This window comes from Aphelocoma coerulescens, chromosome 5 (genome assembly GCF_041296385.1).
Source record: "Aphelocoma coerulescens isolate FSJ_1873_10779 chromosome 5, UR_Acoe_1.0, whole genome shotgun sequence".
Classification (NCBI taxonomy): Eukaryota; Metazoa; Chordata; class Aves; order Passeriformes; family Corvidae; genus Aphelocoma; species Aphelocoma coerulescens.
In genome coordinates, this window is record NC_091019.1 from 44,615,350 (window position 1) to 44,635,172 (window position 19,823).

At 47.0% G+C, this 19,823-nt stretch overlaps 1 protein-coding gene across 3 annotated transcripts in view; it reads left to right on the forward strand.

The window, feature by feature from the left end:
* FLVCR2 (FLVCR choline and putative heme transporter 2) overlaps positions 1–19,823 on the forward strand; it is a 37,696-nt gene that overhangs the window by 15,777 nt on the left and 2,096 nt on the right. Inside the window, exons 4-10 of one of the 3 annotated variants that reach the window (XM_069017914.1) lie at positions 3,605–3,672; positions 4,434–4,537; positions 11,529–11,639; positions 12,072–12,177; positions 12,640–12,751; positions 13,168–13,223; positions 14,835–14,934. In XM_069017914.1, the coding sequence (XP_068874015.1) occupies positions 3,605–3,672; positions 4,434–4,537; positions 11,529–11,639; positions 12,072–12,177; positions 12,640–12,751; positions 13,168–13,223; positions 14,835–14,934 (657 nt within the window). Of the gene's footprint in view, positions 1–3,604; positions 3,673–4,433; positions 4,538–11,528; positions 11,640–12,071; positions 12,178–12,639; positions 12,752–13,167; positions 13,224–14,424; positions 14,572–14,834; positions 14,935–19,823 lie in introns of those variants that run through there. The other 2 variants (XM_069017915.1, XM_069017916.1) reach the window with 2 other exon arrangements.

The following is a 19,823-nucleotide window of genomic DNA, read 5'->3' on the forward strand; positions in this document are numbered from 1 at the left end:
GTGTGGAAAATCCATTCAGTGGCTCATAATTCATTTTCTCTTACTGCTGGTCTGTGCATTTATTCTGTTCGTCTCTATGTCAGCCTCATGCCAATCTCCAGCTTGACTTGAGATGGTGACTGTTACTCAGAGAGGGAACTATGCTGTGAAACTTTTTTTTTTAAACTTGTCTGGGTTTAAAATGGTGACAGTTTTTCCTACTCAAGTCAAAAGTTACGTTGGCCAAGATTTAAGACATCTGCAGCCACATGAGTGCAACTGAGTCATCCTGCCTACCTAACACAAAGATATCTGCAGCCTGTCGGCTTTTGTGTTAGCATAGGATATGTCAGGGGAGAGAGGGTCAAACCTGCTGCTTGTTCATCTCCTGGCTGTAGAAAGAATGGGGATCCTCCCACAATGCCAAGTCAGAACAGGTCTGCAGACCTCTAAGGTCTTGGTATTACCAGCAGTCAATGATTCCTTTCTTGTGGCAAGACTTACAATGCTAGAAACAGTGGTGTCACTGCTGCTATGTCAGTGCTAGTGAACTGTTTTTCAGGAAAGCCCTCAGAGAACCTTTGCCCCAAGGCTGCTGGCATTGCTTCCATAAAACTGGGGCATAACATGGAATGGACATTAAGGAATTCCAAGTCCATGAGGTTGGGCTTTGTATTGGAGAGCACATTGCTAGTGGGAGGCAGTAGGCAGGATAAGGGTGAGAAATTCTGGGAAAGGCTGGTAGAATGGGAGTCATGAGACAGTCTTAAAGAAACGGCATTTGGAATGGTGGGGGGGCAGTGAGGAGGAGGTAGAGCAGTGAGAACTGCGTAAGGAACCATTGTTGGGGTGGATTACAAGGGTGAACAAGAGAGAGACCAAGAGTCTGGCACGTAGGTAATAGGCTGCCTACCTGTCAGAGACCTGGGTTCTAGTCTGAGGCCTAATAAGAGCTCCTTTTGGAGCTGTGGGCAATAAAATTCCCTATTCTGGCCTCTATAAAATAGAAGAGACGCTGAGGTATCAAAAGTATTATTCTACACTACAAGCAAACCATGGTAACTAGCTAAAGAATCAGGTGGTGCTGGAGCTTCAGATGTCCTGCTCCCAGCTACTAGTTCTGATTTCCCTCATCTGGGTGGGCAAAGGGCTGCTTTCCTGTTGGAAACAACCATACTGTTTTATGGACATTCAAACAGCTGTAATTCTCAGATAAGCTTCACTGAGCAACTGTGACACATATAGTGCCTACTTTTCTCAGTCCTCACATATGCAAATTTGACAAGTCTTGATTCTTAGACTGTTTTGCCTGACTCTGGTGCCAAGTGTTGCTGTTAGCTCTTATTTTCTGCCCAGCTTGGGAGCAGGGGCAAGGCCTTCTCTGTCTTGGAAATCACATGCATCACAGAGCTGCTGTAAAGCTGGTTTACTGACAGCATCAGGTACCAGAGCAACATCTGGCTGTCTTCACAAGGCTTCTTGGCTGGGTGAGAAATTGAGGTGCACAAATGAGTGGTTAATGTTTATGCCCAGGTTTGAAGAGAAGAAGCAGAAGGACTGTGCTGATCTGCCATTCTCCCGTGTCCTGGCGCTGCAGCTTGTGGTGTCACCCAGTGAGCGGGGTGCTCCAGAAGTGGAGATAGGATGAAGCTGAATTAGGGTCTGTCAGCTGTTTTGCCATAGCCAAGTGTTGCAAAGAGACAGCTTTCAAGGCTGGAGGATGCCTCCTTGCTGTGAGATCTCCGGTTGTTCTCCCCCATCCTTGGCTGGAGTTTCCAGCCTTCCTGAATAACTCTTGATAAGGATTGGGTAGATTCTCCTGCCTAATGAGCATGTCACTACAGCCTCTGCTGTAACCTTCTGACACATGATTTTGAAGCAGGAAGCATTGTCACAGGCAATATTTGGGATCACTTGCATAAGAATCTTCATTTGTTGTCTGTGCCACACAGCTGTGGAGTGAGCTTTCCTTAATCACAGAATGGTTTGGGTTAGAAGGGATCTTAAAGATCATCTAGTTCTAACCCCCATGCCATGTGCAGGGACACCTTGCCCTAGACCTAGTCACTCAGAGCCCAGTCCAGCCTGGCCTTAAACACTTCCATCTACACCTTTGGGCAACCTGTTTCAGTGCCTCGCCACCCTCACAGTAAATTGTAATGTTGTCAGGGATGGTGTGTGAAGAAGTGTGATGCACCCTCCAGCTGCCAATCTTGTGGCTCCTCATAGTGCTGTATACTGCAACAGGTATCCAGTGTTCAGTGGAAGACTGGGCTAGGTGCAGGATTGCTGAGTACTTAAGGAGAGCTAGGGGACTTCAAGGTTAGGAGAGCTTAGGGGTTTGTTCTCTCTGTCAAAGCTCTGCCTGCTAGACTGCACTTCTGTATCCTGTATTGTTAGTTTCTGCTTTTAGCTGAGACTTAGGAAAAGTAGGAAGGGGGAACTTGACATGTATCTGTTTTGTCAGGATTTCAGGCATCTGTGCCAGACTTTTTAAACTCATGGTTCCTTTTGGAGCCTACAGATGTGTAAGCTGCAGTGGTGAAATGTCCCCTTTCCTCCACCCATCAGGATCACTGAAGCCTTGAAGAGAAACCAACTGCAAATGTAAATGACTTTCTGAGAAGAAAGTTGTGCTGACTGTTACAGACCTCATCCACCTGGGGAAGGTTTCTCAGTATCACCCAAGGTGAGAGTGTAGCCGTTGCAGTACTGCTGGTCCAGTGCACATGTGGATGTTCTTGCCTGCTGTAAGCAAAGCTGTTGGGTTTTCTGCCCTTCTGAGAAGGCATTTAACCAATGAGAATTGCACGTAAGATGGAGCAGAGTGTCTGGATAGGGCTTGACCAGTATCACCCCAACAGTTTCATTGTCACCTTGGGTGATACTGAGAAACCTTCACCAGATGATTGATGCTTGTAACAGTTAATCTAGGTTCTCTTTCAGAAATACAGTTACTTTTATGGGTTTTTTTCAGGCCTCAGTGATATCTTTTAAAATGCAGGACTTTGCCCATGCAGACACACACCCCAGTTGCCTGAGGGTAGTGCTGTCTGTGCTTCACCAATCACCTCTGCTCCTGCTTGTCTTCTGGTGTTTCTTGGCTTGGAGAGAATGTTACTTACTGGCTGTCAGCAGGGAGAATGCTATCAGGCTGTCTCTGGGAGGAAAACACACAGGTCAATGACACTGTTGTTAATTGAATCTCAGGTCCTTGTTCAAGGTGTGGTGCTGAGGCAGGTGCTTTTCTATTATTCTGACTTGGCTGGGGGCAGAGGAGAAACTTGCAGTGCTAAAGATGGATCTGGCTGTGAGAGAGGGTTGAGACCCTGTGAAGGAGTTGCAAGACCTTTCAGTACCAGAAATGTGCACAGCCCTTCCTCTAGCTGCTTAGGTAAGAACCATCCTGAAACTGCAGGGTGCTTCCTCCTGAATGCTGAGGCCTGGATGTTGGTCTGCATTTCTTTCAGTAACCTATGTCTAATCTGGTTCACTCTCCTGAGACTCTGCAGCCTTGTTCTGGATTGATGGTCCCAAAGATTTCTCTCTTTGCATTTCTACCCTTTCACAAGCCAACAGGAGAGTAGCAGGCTTTGAATGTGCTGCTTTTTTATCCCCTTCTCAGGTCTGAATGTAGGTTGTTTCTACGCCTTGTCCACTCTGCTGAGCCGCATGGTGATCCATCACTACCCAGTAAGTGCATCCAACCCTCATGGCCCTCTCTGATGCTTGCTGTTGTCCAGCACTGGCTGCCGAAGGAGAGTCTGTGAGAAAGGCAATGTCACAGCACTCCTGGCTGGCTCTAGCACCAGTTGGCTGTGCCTTTTTTCCTTTACACCACCCCATGCAAAAGCTGGTGAGCTCTAGAAAGGACAGCTCCTTTGCACCTTAAATAAAAGCATTTACTTTTGAGAAAATCTTCCAGCAATTTCCTCTCCTTGTTTATGACTGTGATTTCTACTGGGACATCTGTTCCAGGAAGCTGCCCATGCTCATGTTCTGGTGGCAGAAGGGTGGGGTGCCTCAGTGCCTGAGCTATTGTACAGCTTACTGGTGGTACTGCATGCCACAGAGCTCTCTTCTGTAGTGCCCTGTGGTGAGTCCCAGTATTTCCTAGTCAATCTGGCCCAAATCCTGACACCAGACAGCAAGCTTCATAGAGTTTATGCTAACTCCTCTGAGAGGATCTGCTCACACTGGCCAGTGCACACCTTTTTCTCAGGGCTGGCTCAGAGACAATTGCCAGACCACTTTTTTTCACGAACCAGAAAGCACTGGCTCATAGTGGGCCCAAAAGTGTTCCTGGAAAGGCTAGTTCTGGTTAGTGTGTTATCAGCAGAAAACATGCATGAAGACTAACTTTGGTGTCTCTTCCTCTCTGGGTTTTCTGCACTTTGTGTTTTGTTGGGTATGACTTAGCTCCTGCATTTGAGTGTGTATGTGTCTCACCACAGGGGGAGGAGGTGAATGCTGGAAGGATTGGACTCACCATTATACTGTCGGGGATGGTTGGGGCTCTGATCTCCGGAATCTGGTTGGACAAAACCAAAACCTACAAGTAAGTCCCTTGTTTACCTCTGTGCCCCCATACTATGCAAGGAGCAACCCTGTGCAGTTGCAAGGTGGCAGTCCACAGACTGAATCATTGGGAGGATTTGTAGGGAAAAAAATAGGGTTCTTCAAAATCCAATTAGTTTAAAGTGAAGTTTGGAGCTGTGTATTAGCCAGCACTGGGCCCATGCAAGGCCTGGTGTTGGTGGTCCCTAGGGAGGCTTAGAGAGAAGATGAGATGGCCCAGTAAATGCTTTGTCAGGGATGAGAGAGTTCTTGGCACAAGCAGAATCAAGACTGTACCAGACCATTTCTCAGCCCTTACAAACCAGCCTCTGTGAATTTTTGTCCAGCTTAATGAAAGGCACATTGAATCCAGTGCCCAGAGGCATTGTGTTGATGGCGTGTTGCTGTTATTTAGGGCAGGCATAAGGGTTATTGGGGTTACGGGTGGATGATTCTGTGTTTGTTGCCCGGTGGGTTGGGAAGGCAGATCTGGCCACTATACCTTGCCATCTGCAAAGGGACAGTTAAGAGTCTTTGCTTGTCCTGCAGCTCCCAGTCCTCAGGAACTCAGATCTCAGTGAAACACCTCTATTGGATATCCCAGGGGATGGAGAGAGTCTCCTGTGTCTTATACTGGGATCCAACCAGCTTTTTGGTTTCTCTGCTGGCTTTGAGAACTGTGCTATAACCTGTTGTCTGAGCAGGTTGGGTGAGAGGCGATATGCTGGTGAGATGACTTGAAAGCAATTTCAGAGTTTTATTCCTTGCAGCAACTTTTCATCTGGGGGAGTCCTACTGCCATTATCCTACTTCATATCTTGGGCCAGAAAAGCACATTCTTACTGTAGACAGCTTAGATTAATCTGGCTAGCTGAGAGCTTGCAACTTCTGAAGTGGTCTCTCGCCCTAGCTCCCTGTAAAGTACAGGGATCAGAAACAGAAAATTGTCTTCTCTAATAAGAAAGAATGGTAGGTGAGGACTTCTGGGTGCTGGGGAAGAGGAGCCAGGTCACAAATACAGAGACTGGCAGGTCATTTGTTGCTGTGTCTAGATGGTTATGTGGCACTGAGTAGTTCTCATATGGGAGTCCTGGGAAATAAAAACACAGCTGTTAGAACTGCACTAGCTAACCATGCAATGTGACTTGTGTCTCTTTCCAGCCCAAGGCTAGTGGTAAGGTAGCCTCAGCTGGCACTGCTAGACTGGATGATCTTCCTGGTTCTCCATAAGTGAGGTTAGGTTGCAGCATGAAGGCTTGAAGAGCTTTGTGACTCACCATGCAGAGATGGGACTTGAAATTTGGTAGAATAGGAGAGAGAGAAAAAACCACAAATCCTGTGTTTGTTCCATATCCCCTCCTTCCTTGGAGGGATCACATAGGTAGGCAGAGCTGGCTAACAGTGCAGAAAAATAGGACTATGCCATCCATGGAGTTTATCCTACAGACCCCAGGGACTATTGGGGGATAGTTTTAGCCTTAGGTGAGGAAAAGCCCTGCTAAGAATTCGTTCTCCATTACAGCCTACAAAATGGATTTCTGTGAAACTAGCACATTTTTTTTTTCTGAGTGCTACATAGTCTTTATTTAGCCCCATTTAAAAGTCTATTTAAAAAAACTGTCAAGATGCCAGATGTTCTAGGTGGGTACCCTCCCCCTTCCCTCTGTTGCTGAGATAGTGTCAAGAATAAAATGGTAAGCACATGGAAATGAGGAAGGAAAGATATCAAGTCCTTTTTTTAGTCAGCTTGAGGAGAGAGGGAAGCAAATGAATGGGATCCAGCTGTGACTGAGGGGAGCAGGGCAAGGTTAATAACAGAAGGAATTGCAGAGCTCTACATGCATGTTTGATCTTTACTGTACCATCAGCAGTTCCTTGAAAGGGTGAGGCTGTGCTAAGTCAGGCTTTCCCCATCTGTCATGCTTGGGCACCAAACGGCCTTGCACTCTTGCTTTTATTTGGTGGGCAAGTCCCTGCAGCAACCCCTGCGCTGTTCTTGTTTTTGGAATAGCAGGCGCACATTTGGTCCATTCAAATAAATACATGTTATGTAGTGACGAGCAAGCAGTGCCAGAACTGGGGTTGTCTTTGGTGGTATGGCTTGTTGAGAGCAGCCCATCTCTGAATCATAGAATCAGGAGAAGATCCTTAAAGTTTTGACATCAAGTTCCTGGTTCAGAGGATAGATGGGGTTTTGCCACCAGGAGTCTGTAGGGTAGTCTGGCTCAGAATGAGGTGTTTGGGGACTGAATTAATCATGACTTCTCTTTGGCTATGCTTTTCTGTTAAGTGCAGTGTTCACATGGCCTCAGGTCAAGCTGGTTGCAGTCAGCACTCCCTGCTTTTATTACTGCATCTCTATAAGGCAAGATGTCAGAAATATCCACCTCTCTCTCCATTGACTAGGCAGAGGACCCCAAGTAGTGTTTTAGGTCTGTACAGATCCAAAGTGCAAAAATTTTGGAGGAGGGAGAAAAGAAAATGGAGAATGGGGTGCTTGGGTCCCTTCCACTGAAAGATGAGTGCTCTCTTAGCCTGACCTGCAATTTGGGCCTTCTTATTGTAGCCCTTTTCCAGGTTAGTCCTTGTGTAGTGGATATGTCTTTACCCTGTCCTGCCATATGCCTTATATAAATAATTTACCAAGGCTGTCCTTTCTTCTGACCTTCATACAGGAAGAAAGTGGCATAAAACTGGATGCCAAAGGATGAGGGTGTGGTGAAAACCAAAGCAGTCTTCTCCAATTCATCCCTTTCTCCAGCGTCTGACACCTCCGTGTCTTCAGCAATGAGATCCTTCTGGGAGCATAGGAACAAGGCCTTTGTTCAGGCTCATGTGCAGCCTGGAATATGCTGTCCTCATGCCAAAGCCTCTGGAGGCTATCTCTTATCCCCCTCCATACAGCAGAGCATTCTGGAGCTGCACACAACATCCCTGTGAGCAGTTAAAACTGTTGTATGTGGCTGTGCCCCTCAACCCACCTCCTGCTCTCGGCTTGTTCATTTGTTTCCTCAGATGTTGCTTGACTCCAGTGTTTTTGCAGCTGCAGTCCCCTCTGAGTCTTGTCCTGTCACTTTTGCTTTCGTCATGCAAGTGACCTTGTGAGGCAAGGCTGGGCTGGGCCGTACGCATTCCTCACTCTGAGGCTTCTTCTGGAGTTGACTGAACAGCAGGAGTTGTGTTCTTCGTTTCAGCCCTGTTCCCTGCTGGTGCTGGCCCTGTCTGGCTTTTTTCCCCAAGGTTTCTTTTTTCTCACAGTCCCTTGTATGAGCTCTTTAATCTGCCTCTTCAGAAGGTTTGGGAATATAACTGGAGGGCAAATGAATGTCAGGGCGGGTTAGGTTCATCTAAGTGACAAGCATGTCAGCTCCTTCACAGATCTCCCTCTGGCTCTGCCACAGAGACCTGGCACTGGTGCCTTCGTAGCAATGCTTCCGCGTGGGTGCACTGGGCTTCCTTTCCACACCCCAGAGCACAGGATTGGGTTAACCCCAGTTTTTCTAAGGTAATGTGGCAGGATGCCTAACTTCCAGCCTGTACTCACTGCACTTACCAGCCTAAGTCTCTGTTCCAGAAAATGAAAATTGTCAGAGCTGTCATGGGAGTAGGTTGCTAAAAACATTAGAATGCAGTGCAGATGTCCTCTGTGAATCTGCTTCTCCTCCTTTGTGGTTTTCTCACTCCCATGAGATTTATGGCTATAATAAGAGGCTTACTAAGCTAAAACTGGGCATTTTTCCATGCCCTGGTACCCTTAGGGCCACAGAGCATTCTTATCCTCTGGTGAACAGGGTGTCAGAGGCCACTCCTGAGAACACCCTGCCTCTGTGTCTTTCCCCAGGGGTTTTTGTTTCCCCGTGCACCAGTGTCCTATGAGTATCTCAGTTAAACCCTCTTCAAAATTTTGGGTCTTTCTTGGACTGCTGAGCACTACATCTCCTTTTCTTTTCTTCTCCATCAGTGGTATGCTTGGAGGAGCAGGGTTTTGCTGAAGTCCGGTTTAGGAGAAGTCTGCTTGTGTGCTTAAGGCTGTTTCCTGGAGCAAGATTTGCATTCACTGCTGTCTGTTCAGATCCTGTGAGGGGCTGTGGTAAGCAGGCAGCAGTTCATGGCTTCAGGGCGTTTCCTGGTCTGTGATTCTCACAACACTCAGGTCCGTGGTCTTGTTCTTTCACAGAGGTCTGTTGATTAATTTCGTCCTTCTGCAGCCTAATGATTCAAGGAGGTCAGTGAGGAAAACTCGCTAGATGGCGTACCCATGGCAAGATCAGTTTTCTCCATTTTGTCTTCTACGTAGTTCTGCAGTTTCACTGAAGAACACCTTCAAGAGGCTGCCAGCAGCTATGAGTCTGCCTGCTCTAGTGCTCTGTGGGGCACAGCGTGTTCTGGGAAATTCTCTCTTGCAGCTTGACTAGTGACATAGCATCAATGTGAAACAAAGTCCTGACCACATCTGGTCACTATCTCATTTTTCACCTTTGCCTGGAGACGAGGGGTGAAGTACAACACTTAACTGTCAGGACACTGAAGAAGATACAAACCACTTGGAATACTTGAACCATAAGCCTAGAAAACGGAGTCAGATTTTGTGTGACTATCCTGAGACCTCTGCACTGAGCCCAAAGCTGGCTGTGGTGAGAAAAAAATTATAAAACTCCCCATGGGCCAAGCGTCCCTGCTGGCAGTGACTAAACTTCCAAGGTCCACAGCCACCTCTTGGAGGCCTACACAGTATTTTAGCACTGACTGCTACGTATTGTGGAGACTCCTGTTTATGGAAGGAGTACCCAGTTCAAACTTGGTTCATATAGTCCAAGTACAGAACTGTAATTTTAGCTTTGAGCTCCTTTCCTAATCATCTCTTTCCTCCATGGCTGCTTATCAAGGCCTGGGAGGCATAAGAACTCACGGGACATACCTGAGGAACCTGTACTGAGCAGAAAAAGGCTTTTACTTGCATCTCTTTCACTCTGTCTGTTCCATCAGTCTTTCAGCTCTTCTCCTTCTGCAGCCTCCAGGCTCTGTGCCAGCCATGTAGCAGCTCTCTGCAACAGATTGTAACAGAAGTAAGCAGCTCCTTTATACTGCCTTCACAGATGAATTTTTCCCTCAGTGAAAACATTAGAAAGAACATATTCTAGAAATGATACACCATTGGAGGTTAAGGAATTTGACTACTCCTTTGATACAGAACAAAATTACTCACCACAGCATGTTGTTTAGCCTTTCAGTATATTAAATGAGCCTGGTGAACCTTGTAAGTATGGATCAATAGGTGAAGCCTGAAATTGGCTTTTCAGGCCTGTATTTGGATAAGAATTGACATATGGGCATGAGCCCCACTGACTGCAGTCATTGCAGCAGTGAGGGAGAACAGAACCTTAGCTGGAAAAGTCTGGATTTATCTGTAGTAATTCAGTGTACTGGAAACATTTTCTTACACATTGTAATACTTACTGCCTACTTGGGGTTGGATTTTTGACACTGGTTATTTGCATTAAAAAGGAAAAGTGAAAATGGTTTGAGATTTAGTTTCTTCAGTAGAGTTCTGGAAAATTATATAAAACACATTCTTTAATGGATTAAGATTTAAATTTGGGAGAAAGTACACAAGTAGCTTGTGGTGAAACATTTAACGTCTTCCTAAAAGACAACGATGAAAAGGTTTTATCAACTCTAGTAACTGTTCTGCTTTCAAAATCCTGGTGGAATTTCAGTCAGGTAAAGTACCCTCCTTTCCCTCCTTTCCCTCCTTTCCCTCCTTTCCCTCCTTTCCCTCTCCTTTCCCTCCTTTCCCTCTCCTTTCCCTCCTTTCCCTCTCCTTTCCCTCTCCTTTCCCTCTCCTTTCCCTCTCCTTTCCCTCTCCTTTCCCTCTCCTTTCCCTCTCCTTTCCCTCTCCTTTCCCTCTCCTTTCCCTCTCCTTTCCCTCTCCTTTCCCTCTCCTTTCCCTCTCCTTTCCCTCTCCTTTCCCTCTCCTTTCCCTCTCCTTTCCCTCTCCTTTCCCTCTCCTTTCCCTCTCCTTTCCCTCTCCTTTCCCTCTCCTTTCCCTCTCCTTTCCCTCTCCTTTCCCTCCTTTCCCTCCTTTCCCTCCTTTCCCTCCTTTCCCTCCTTAAAACAACATACTGTGAAGAGCTACTGCTGCCTCTTGTACTAGAAAGAGCCTTGTTTTTTTAATGTGGGAAGGGTTTTCTTGGTGTTTAGTCAAGGATGACAATTGCTAAATGTTGCGGTAAAAGCTGGCCTGGGCTGCTGCATGGGTCTTGCAGTACTGAGTCCACTGATGATCCTTGTGGTTGCAGGTTTGGCTGTTCCCAGGATCTGCCTGGCATGCCATGCCTCCTGAGCACGGGGTGTCTTTGTCTCCTCTGCACAGAGACAAGAGCTTGTGGCTCAGCTGCTGTTGGCTGTGGAACTAGCACTGTCCCTGCTAAATGCTCACATGGCTTGAGGGTGAGGCTGTGAGGGCAATCTGGCATGTGTGTCACCTCTCCAAGTACAGCAGGTAGTTTAAACAGCAGAAAGGAGCAGCAATGAAAGCTGTTTTGGACAGCACTAAAAAATACAGGCCCATGAGACTCTAGCAGTGTTGACACCTGTTTCCCTTACGTTCCTGCTTGAGAGTGCTTGATCTCCTCGGCTCCTGCTTATAAGTAAGCATATTCAACTCATCATAGTACAGAGGATGCCCAAGAAAGATTAATTGGCTCTTGTTCTCCTCCTCAAGTGACATGTACGATATATGACCAGGCACCTGTCAGCCTATGGTAGGATCTTCCTTCTTCTGCTGCCCTGCTCTGTGTGCAGGCTCTTCCATGCTGTCTGTCAGTCCAGTTCCTCTGTCTGGGTATGAGTGTCAAGAGACTGTGCAGCTTTAAAATTTTTTTTTTTAACCCTTGTAAAAAGCTATACCAAGGTCTGTGGGCAAAAAGGAGGACTGGATTACATAAAACCCTGACTGAATTAAGTAAAACCCTGATTGCTTTTTCTTGCAGGCAAACAACACTAGTTGTCTATATCATGTCTCTGGTGGGAATGATAGTCTATACCTTCACTCTGAGCCTGGGCCATCTCTGGGTGGTCTTTGTGACTGCTGGGTCGCTGGGGTAAGTTCATGTGCAGGCTGCTTTCCTCGACATGTGAACTGCTAGAGGATGAGCAGGGAGGCAGAACTCCTGCTGTGGGAGTGACTGGGGAGAGCCATAGCATCTGAATGGCTCCTGTGTGGTTTAAAGACAAAATTATCTGCCCTTCCCATCTCTCACTTACATGTTTCATTAGAGTCAGGGACATTATCATAACCCTGCTCAGCTGCAGCCACCTTAATTGTTCCAGGTAATCGAGTGGAAGCATTTAGAAAGCAAATGGTATCCACAGCCCCATAGATGATCAGTGGACAAGAGTGAAAAGCATGTGGGCCAGCATGGCTGGTTGACTGTGCTGGGGGTGATGCCCCTTAGAGTTATGGTCTATACTGTGCCTCTTCAGTCTTCCTTCTGGCAGTTGCTGAATCTTCCTTTCTGGGTACTTCTTTACAGGTTTTTCATGACAGGATACCTTCCCCTGGGCTTTGAGTTTGCTGCAGAGTTGACATACCCGGAATCAGAAGGAACATCATCAGGGCTCCTTAATGTCTCAGCACAGGTACGTGTGCTGCTTTCCCTTTGCTTGCCTCTTTTTGGGAAAAGAGATTAAATTGTAGTTCCAAGCCTTGAGTCCCATTTCTTGTCCATTATTGGTGTAATGTACTGCAGATCTAAGCACCCTGGGACCTGGCTTTATGAATTATGTTCCTCATGGCATTTCTCTAGTGGCATTCATTCTGTTTAAGAAAATACTTCAGGATGCCAGTCATCCTTGCCTTTTCCAACATACCTCCTAACAGTCCTGGCTCGTCTCCAGTGAGAGATGAGGTTCCAGCCATCGGGGTCATCTGTCATCCCACTAGTTGCAAGGAGGTGCCTCTGGATGTGTTTATAACCAAACTTTAGCCTCACTAGGCCAACTGTTTGACTGGCCTGTATGCTGTGATACTTTGGTAAAGATTGGAAAGAGTTTGGGCTGCTTTATAATAACAGTATAGCTTGACATTACCTTTGTTTGTAGATTTTTGGTATTGCCTTCACTATTGGCCAAGGGCAAGTCATGGATCACTTTGGGACAAAGGCAGGAAACCTCTTGCTTTGTTCCTTCCTGTTCCTGGGGACCGTTATGACAGGTAATTTAAATTTTCAGTGTTCTGCTCTGACTTTGCCTTGGGCTCGGCATATTAATTGAAGGGCTTTTGTGTGCGGTGCCTGCAGGAAAGGGCAGAACCCCCAGAGCAGTCCCATAGCAATGCTGTTCTTCTTTAAGCATCTGGTCTGTGTTACAAAAAAGAGCCAAGGCTTTTTGCCCTGTCTCTGGCTGGGGTCTCAAAGTTGCACCTTCTACATGCTGCAATAAAGAATCTCTATCCTGCCTGTTTCAGAAATGCTCTCAGCCTTGTACAGGAGAGTGGTTTCCCTTGCTCACTGTAATGTGTTCCCGTCTCTTCTGGGGCTTCTGCTGCTCCTTTGAATCGTGGGGAAAATGATTTGGGCATTGCATGGTGACTTGACTGCCTTCACATCTCTCTTCCTCCCTCTGTTCCAGCATTCATTAAGGCTGATCTCCAAAGACAACAGGCCAATTTGGAAAATGAACAGACAGTGAGTAAACGCCCCTTGAATCCCTGCTGTGCTGCTGCTATTAGCTCAGGACAACACCCAACCTCTCCCCTTTCTAGGAAAGGGGGTGGCTTGTAGGGAAGCTCCTTGTTGGCATTTTCAAACAGATGAAGGTAATCCCAGCTCTGCCAGCTGCTGGGGCCTCTGTTTGCTCAGTGTTAATGTCATGTAGAATCTGTAGGCTCTGGTCCTTTGAGGTTCTGCAGGGCTTCACACAACTTCATACTGGATAGGGCCCGTTGTAGGGCAGTGCTGTGCTCGCTTCTCTCCCATGACAATGTGTTGAGGCCTTCAGTGCTTTGCTCTGTTTTAGAGCTGAGTAACTATTATTCTAGGCCCCTAGGCTGGCAGGTTATTCCTCTTTCTCCTTGCTATGAGCTGCCTAGTGAGGTTCAGTGTATGTGGCTGGAGAAAGAAGCTAAGGTGACAAAGCCCAAGTGAGGGCTTGAGCAACCTGGCTGCTCACACTTTGCATAGTGCTGCCAACAAGGCTGCTAGTTCATATTTGCACACCTGAGCTTGGGGTGTGATGTCCCTGTGGCATGCTGTGCAATAAATGCAGCTGTTAGCACGTGGGAGAAGGCCTCTGGTGAACTAATTGCAGCAGATACTCTCAGAAGCTCTCCCTGCAGGGAAAGGGAGGGGACTGGTTGCTTGAGGCTATTTTCTGTACTGCTCTGGGCTCCTCTTCTAGGATGTTAGCAGAGGTACCCACTCAACATTCAGGAAACCATCAGCAACCATGATTAGCAAAGTGTGAAAATCTCAGTTCTCTGCTGGTTTGAGTCAGCCCTATTCAGAAGACAGTGCTGCCCTCCTCCAGTGCTGGTGGCACTGTGAGTTAAATTCATAACACGTATGTCGAAGGCCCAGGAAAGGACCTGAGGTCCTGTGGCAGTGAAGGTGATGCCTTCTAGTGGTAAGGTCCTTTCCCTTTGTCAGACATTTCTCTCATCAGATGAATTGTACATTTTTGCCTAAGCCATTTTTAGTATAAATCCTTTTCAGTCTAAATACTATTGTAAGAGCTTGCTGCTGGATGGGGAAGAGCATTGTGACCAGAGCAAAGGTGGTGCAGGTGTCATTTTTATAATCCTAAAAGCCTCCAGAACTGACAGTAGTAAGAACCAGAGGGATATGTGTGAGATAACAGGTCTCAGTCAGTCAAAAATTTCACTGGCAGCCCCTTTCCCCTGAGGAGACATGCTCTGAGGAAGTCATGTTGCACACCCCACCACACCCCCAAATGTGTCCTCCACATGGCTGAGCTCACCCGAGTACTTCTCAAACTTAGCAACCAACCGCAGGTGCTCAACTGAAGGTAGGCTGAATCTGGTGTTCTGCATGAAGATGGATGCCTCAGCCAGGGGATCAGCCAGCTGGGCTTGGGCATTGTGTGCTGCCTTTGTGGAGAGCTCTGACGAAGTCAGGTACTGGAGCTTTTCTATGTGGCACAGCTGCCTTACACATGCTTGGGTGATTTTACTGGTTCCTTCCTTTGCCTGTTTCCCTTTCTTATTTTGCTTCGCTTTCATTTCTTTTCCTACTTGCCTCCATATTTTCCGGGATGGTGACTTGTGACTATCATTACAGAGACTCCAAGGCAGCAATCAGATCATGGATTATGGGACTGTAGCTTGTAACTCTAACCCCATCAATTCCCACTCCTGCTCACTAGCTTATACACACCAAGGTAGGAGAATTGCACTAATCTACTTCTCTGAACACTCATGGGGTGGCACAGGCACCAAGCCAATGGCATTTCTGGGGTGACTGCAATGACTGTCGAGTATCAACAATCTTTTTGGCCTTCTTGGGTACTCACTGAGAGGAAAGACAAGACAGCCTCCAAAAACATAGTGGAGACTCCCCCAGACTCATGTTAGACATGAGATGTAGGGATTCACCTAGGTGCAACAAAGCAAAGCCTGGTGGTGGAGCAGATGGAGAACTGGACTGTTGGTCATTTGTTAGGGAGAGGAGGTGCAGACACTGGGAGCCTCTTCTCTGACATTATTTTTACAGTGCAGATTCTTGGCTTGGGGTGATACCAGGAACCCTTTAAAGAATTGGCTTTGATCACACCCAGGGTGCATGGCCAACTTCAAGAAGGAAGTTTAAAAACATGTAGCAAGAATAGAGTCATTGGGTTGGTGCCTTGTGGTGTAAGAATGCCTGAAAATTGTAAAGCTCTGTGCTTGTTGATCTGTGAATCTCACTTCGCATTTTCTCAGCTGTTGCTTGGGGTGGTATGCTTTAGTACTCACTGTCCTCTGCTTCACACTGACAGGCTGGCCTACTAAGTTATCCCTGCTACCCTTTGCTTTTCAAGGTGTGATAGACTGTGTGTAGCACTTAGTGCCACAGCCACCAGGACTAACAGGCAAAAGCACAGTGAGTCCATTGGGAAAACCAGCCTTAACCCTGCTATGACTAGGGCATGTGCTACAGGCACCATGAAGCTGCTATGCTTTGATGGAAGTATGAGGAACAGTGCCATGGACAGGGAAAGATTTGTCTCCAGGCTAAATGCTTCTGAAGCTGTCTTCATGCTGCAGACTGGCAGTTTTAGCAGGGTATATGTGTGGTGTTGATCTGGGACCAAATTGTTGAGAAGCTGTAGCTGCATGAGCTGGGCAAACCCACTTGGGGTATACTGAAACTTTTTTGATGGCTGAAATTTATGTCATAGCCTTTGTTAGTGGATGCAGCTTTGTACAATTGCCAGTGTTACTACTGTTATCCTGATTGCAAAACAAACACTGCAAGGGAGATTCAGGCATGAGGCTGTGTATGCCCTGTGTCAAAACTGCGTCCATAAGGAAAGATGGGTCATTTTTGTAGGAGAGTCCTTCCTGAAAAGAACAGAAGGCCCAATTTGGAGAGTGGATCTATTTCGTAGGGAGGTCTGCGCTTCCCTGGGATCCAGTTTAAAGATGTAAAGAGAAAGCTTTCTACCCTGGTAGAGCCCTTAGATTATTATCCATTATTGATTTTTCAGCTGGGCAGCAATGAAGTCCCAAAGAAAGGTAGGTCCAACTTGACTAACCTGATCTCCTTCTGTGGCAGGGTGACCCACCTAGTGGATGAGGGATATAGTATTAGTGGATGTAGTGCACCTGGACTTAGTAAAGTCTTTGACACTATTTCCCACAGCATTCTCCTGGAGAAACTGGCTGCTCATAGCTTGGGCAAGTATAATGTTTGCTGGGTAGGAAACTGGCTGGATGACTGAGCCCAGAGTGATGGCAAATGGAGTTATATCCAGCTGGCATCAGGTCACCAGCGGTGTTCCCCAAGGCTCAGTATTGGGGCCAGTCCTGTTTAATGTCTTTGTTGATGACCTGCATGAGGGGATTGAGTCCACCCTCAGTCAGTTTGCAAACCAAACACCAAGTTGGCCTGGAGTGTTGTTGGAGGGAAGGAAGGCTCTGCAGAGGGACCTGGATAGACTGGATCCATGGGCTGAGGTCATTTTATGAGGTTAAACAAGGTTGAGTTCCGGGTCCTGCACTTGGGTCACAACAACCCCATGCAGTGCTACAGGCTTGGGGAAGAGCAGCTGGAAAGTTGCCCATTAAAAAAATACCTGGGGGTGCTGATCAGCAGCCACTAAACATCAGCCAGCATATGCCCAGATGGTCAAGAGGGCCAGTGGATCCTGGCTTATGTCAGAAATAGCATGGCCAGCAGGACCAGAGCAGGGATTGTCTGCCTGTACTTGGTGAGGCTGCACCCTGAGTCCTGTGTCCGGTTTTGGGCCCCTCACTACAAGAAGGACATTGCGATGCTGGAGCATATCCAGAGAAGGGCAGTGGAGCTGGGGAAGGGTCTGGAGCACAACTCCTATGAGGAGCAGCTGAGGGAGCTGGGGTTGTTTAGCCTGGAGAAAAGGAGGCTCAAGGGAGACCTTTTTGCTCTCTACAACCACCTGAAAGGAGGTCACAGTGAGCTGGGGGTCAGTCTCCTCTCCCAAGTAACAAGCGACACAACAAGAGGAAACATCCTGAAGGGAGATTTAGATTGGGCATTGGGAAAATTTCTTCACTGAAAAGGTTGTCAAGCATTGGAACAGGCTGCTTAGGGAAATGTTAGAGTCACCATCCCTGGAGGTATTTATAAGACATGTAGATGTGGTTTTTAGAGACATGGTTTAGTGGTGGACTTGGCAGTGCTGGGTAAATGGTTGGACTCGATGATCTTAAGGGTCTTTTCCAGCCTAAACAATTCTGTGGTTGTTGCAAGGAGAAGACTCAGAGTCAGTTGTCAGCTTCCAGAGCATGCAGAGCTGTAGAGTTGTGCAGATCTCACACTTTCTGCTGAAGCACTGTACCATTAGCTGTGTAGCAGTCTGTCTTCTATTGGTGCCCTCATCTGCTTGCTAATGGTTATAATTAAACAAATGCTGTAGTTAGTAGATTAAATTAGCCTAATGGCATTGTGTACACCTTATCCTCTATTAATTAAGCTGCAGTGTGGTCCCAGCAATCCTCCCCACTTTTGTCTGCCTCAGTTCCCAGAGCTCCAGCTGGGTTAGCTTTCTGTATCTCAGGACACTTGGATCAAATGCCTGTTTTACATGATAACGAGGCTCTTTGTGTGCTGCTTTTGTTGTAAATGCATCTGAAGCCATTCCAATATTGTGCCTTAAGATTTCATAGTAGTGTCAGTTGATTCAGCACACACGTTATACTCACGAATATGCTGTGTACTGCTTGTGACTTCAGCATCCATGCAAACCTTTCTGTATTGTTCCTTTGCATTAAGAAAAAGCATCTTTGCTGATCTTCCATGGTTTGTAGCACACGCATCCACCCTCAGTAGCTTACTGGATTTTGTTGGAAGCTGCACCATGCTTAGCCTCTAGTGAAATACTGCCAATAAAAAAATGCTGGAATTTTGTGTAGTAGGTACAAACAATGTGTACCCATTCTCTGCTTCCCAAACTTCCCTGCTCCATTTCTGTGCTTACTGTGTGGCAAGCAGCCTTCTCCTGTCCCAAAGCCATAGGCAGGCCATCTACATGCCCTTTTCCAGTACTGTGACTCACAGCTGTGAGAGCAGCCTTCCTTTCCAAGGTGGTGGAGCCCTGCATACTTTCTGATCCTGTAGCTCCACAGCAGATGACTGGTGGTGAGACCCCAGAGGTGCTTGGGGAGCCTGTTCAGAGTTGCTTGAGTGCTTCCATGATACATTCTGGTGGAGTTTCCTAAGTCTAAATGTAGATTTCCCCTTATTCCTACCTCTGGCACCTTCATGCATCCCCCTACCCTTCCTGCTTGTTGAAGTTCCCTCTTTGCACTTCCTGACTTTTGCTTCCAGCTTTGCTTTGAAGCTTTCCTTATCTTACTCCTCTGCTTTGGGATATTGCTGCTGACTTCTGTAAAACCTTTTCACCTACAGATTGTGTAAGAGCCTACACAAAATGAGACTGTTTCATATCTCTTGCTTCCATGCTGCCTGGACTTCTCTTGAACTGCACTGGGGATGTGAATCTCTTTCCTGTGCACCTCTGATTTCTGCCTCAGATGTCAGTCTTGCCCTACAGTGAGTAAACTCAGAGCCCAGGCTGCAGGAAACTTCACATTCACCCTTAGAATTCTACGTGCTGTCTTCTGAACTGGTGACAGCTGGGCTGTCTCACTGTAAGCAGAATCAGAACTTCTGAGTGGTATCAGAAATGCACTAGGGGAAGAAGAAGTCTCAAGTTTAATCCTAACACACCCCAGAAAGGCACAGAAGCTGAGCTTGTCAAACTCCACCCAGGAAGGCTGAACTGGAATTGCCACCTTTTGGCTGTTCCATGAAGCTGAGGATAGGGTGGTAATTGGGCAGCAGTCTCCATTTTCCTTGCTTTTCCTCTGGGAAGAGCTCCCTCCACCTTAAGGTTTCAAGAAATCAGGCTAGTTCTTCTACAGAATGTATGGAGAAAAAGACTTTTGTATGTTTGCCTCTTATTTCTTTAAGATATGAGTAATCAACTTCGATGAAGGCACCACTCTGTGGAATTACCTCAGCTGTAAATCCAAGCTGGGGAAAGGGAAGAAGCAGGACAGAGCGTGCCAGCCCTTCACTGGGCATTGGGGGTGAGGATGAAAAGACTTGAAGATGAGCAAGACAAGCAATGTGTCTGGGAGTTGAAGAGGCCTCTGACATGCTGGAGTAAGGACACAGAGGAGCTAGTTGTTGTGCTGAGTCTCCTGAGGATGTAAAGGATGCAAGTTCTCTCTGGTGTTTGCACAGACACTGTGCTGCCTCATGGTGTGGTGTTCCCAAGCACGTTCCCTTGCCCAGGGAACTGGCCCTGCAACTTCATGCTTTGAGGCTGAGCTTGTGTCACAGTGAAGTATTGTTGGTGAGTTGGCTGTGGGTCTGATACCTGTGGTGGTCTGAGGACTACAGCAAGTAGCTTAAACAAAGTTGGACGTTGCAAAGTTGCCCTGCTGCCCCAGTGTCCCTTGCTTGGGCAGTTAAAGTGTCTAGAGAAGGCAAAGGGAACCAACTGCACTCTCTGAGGATGGAGATTCTTCTTTGGGGATTTCTGCACTAGCAGGGAGCTATGAACTACCCAGGCTCTGGCCA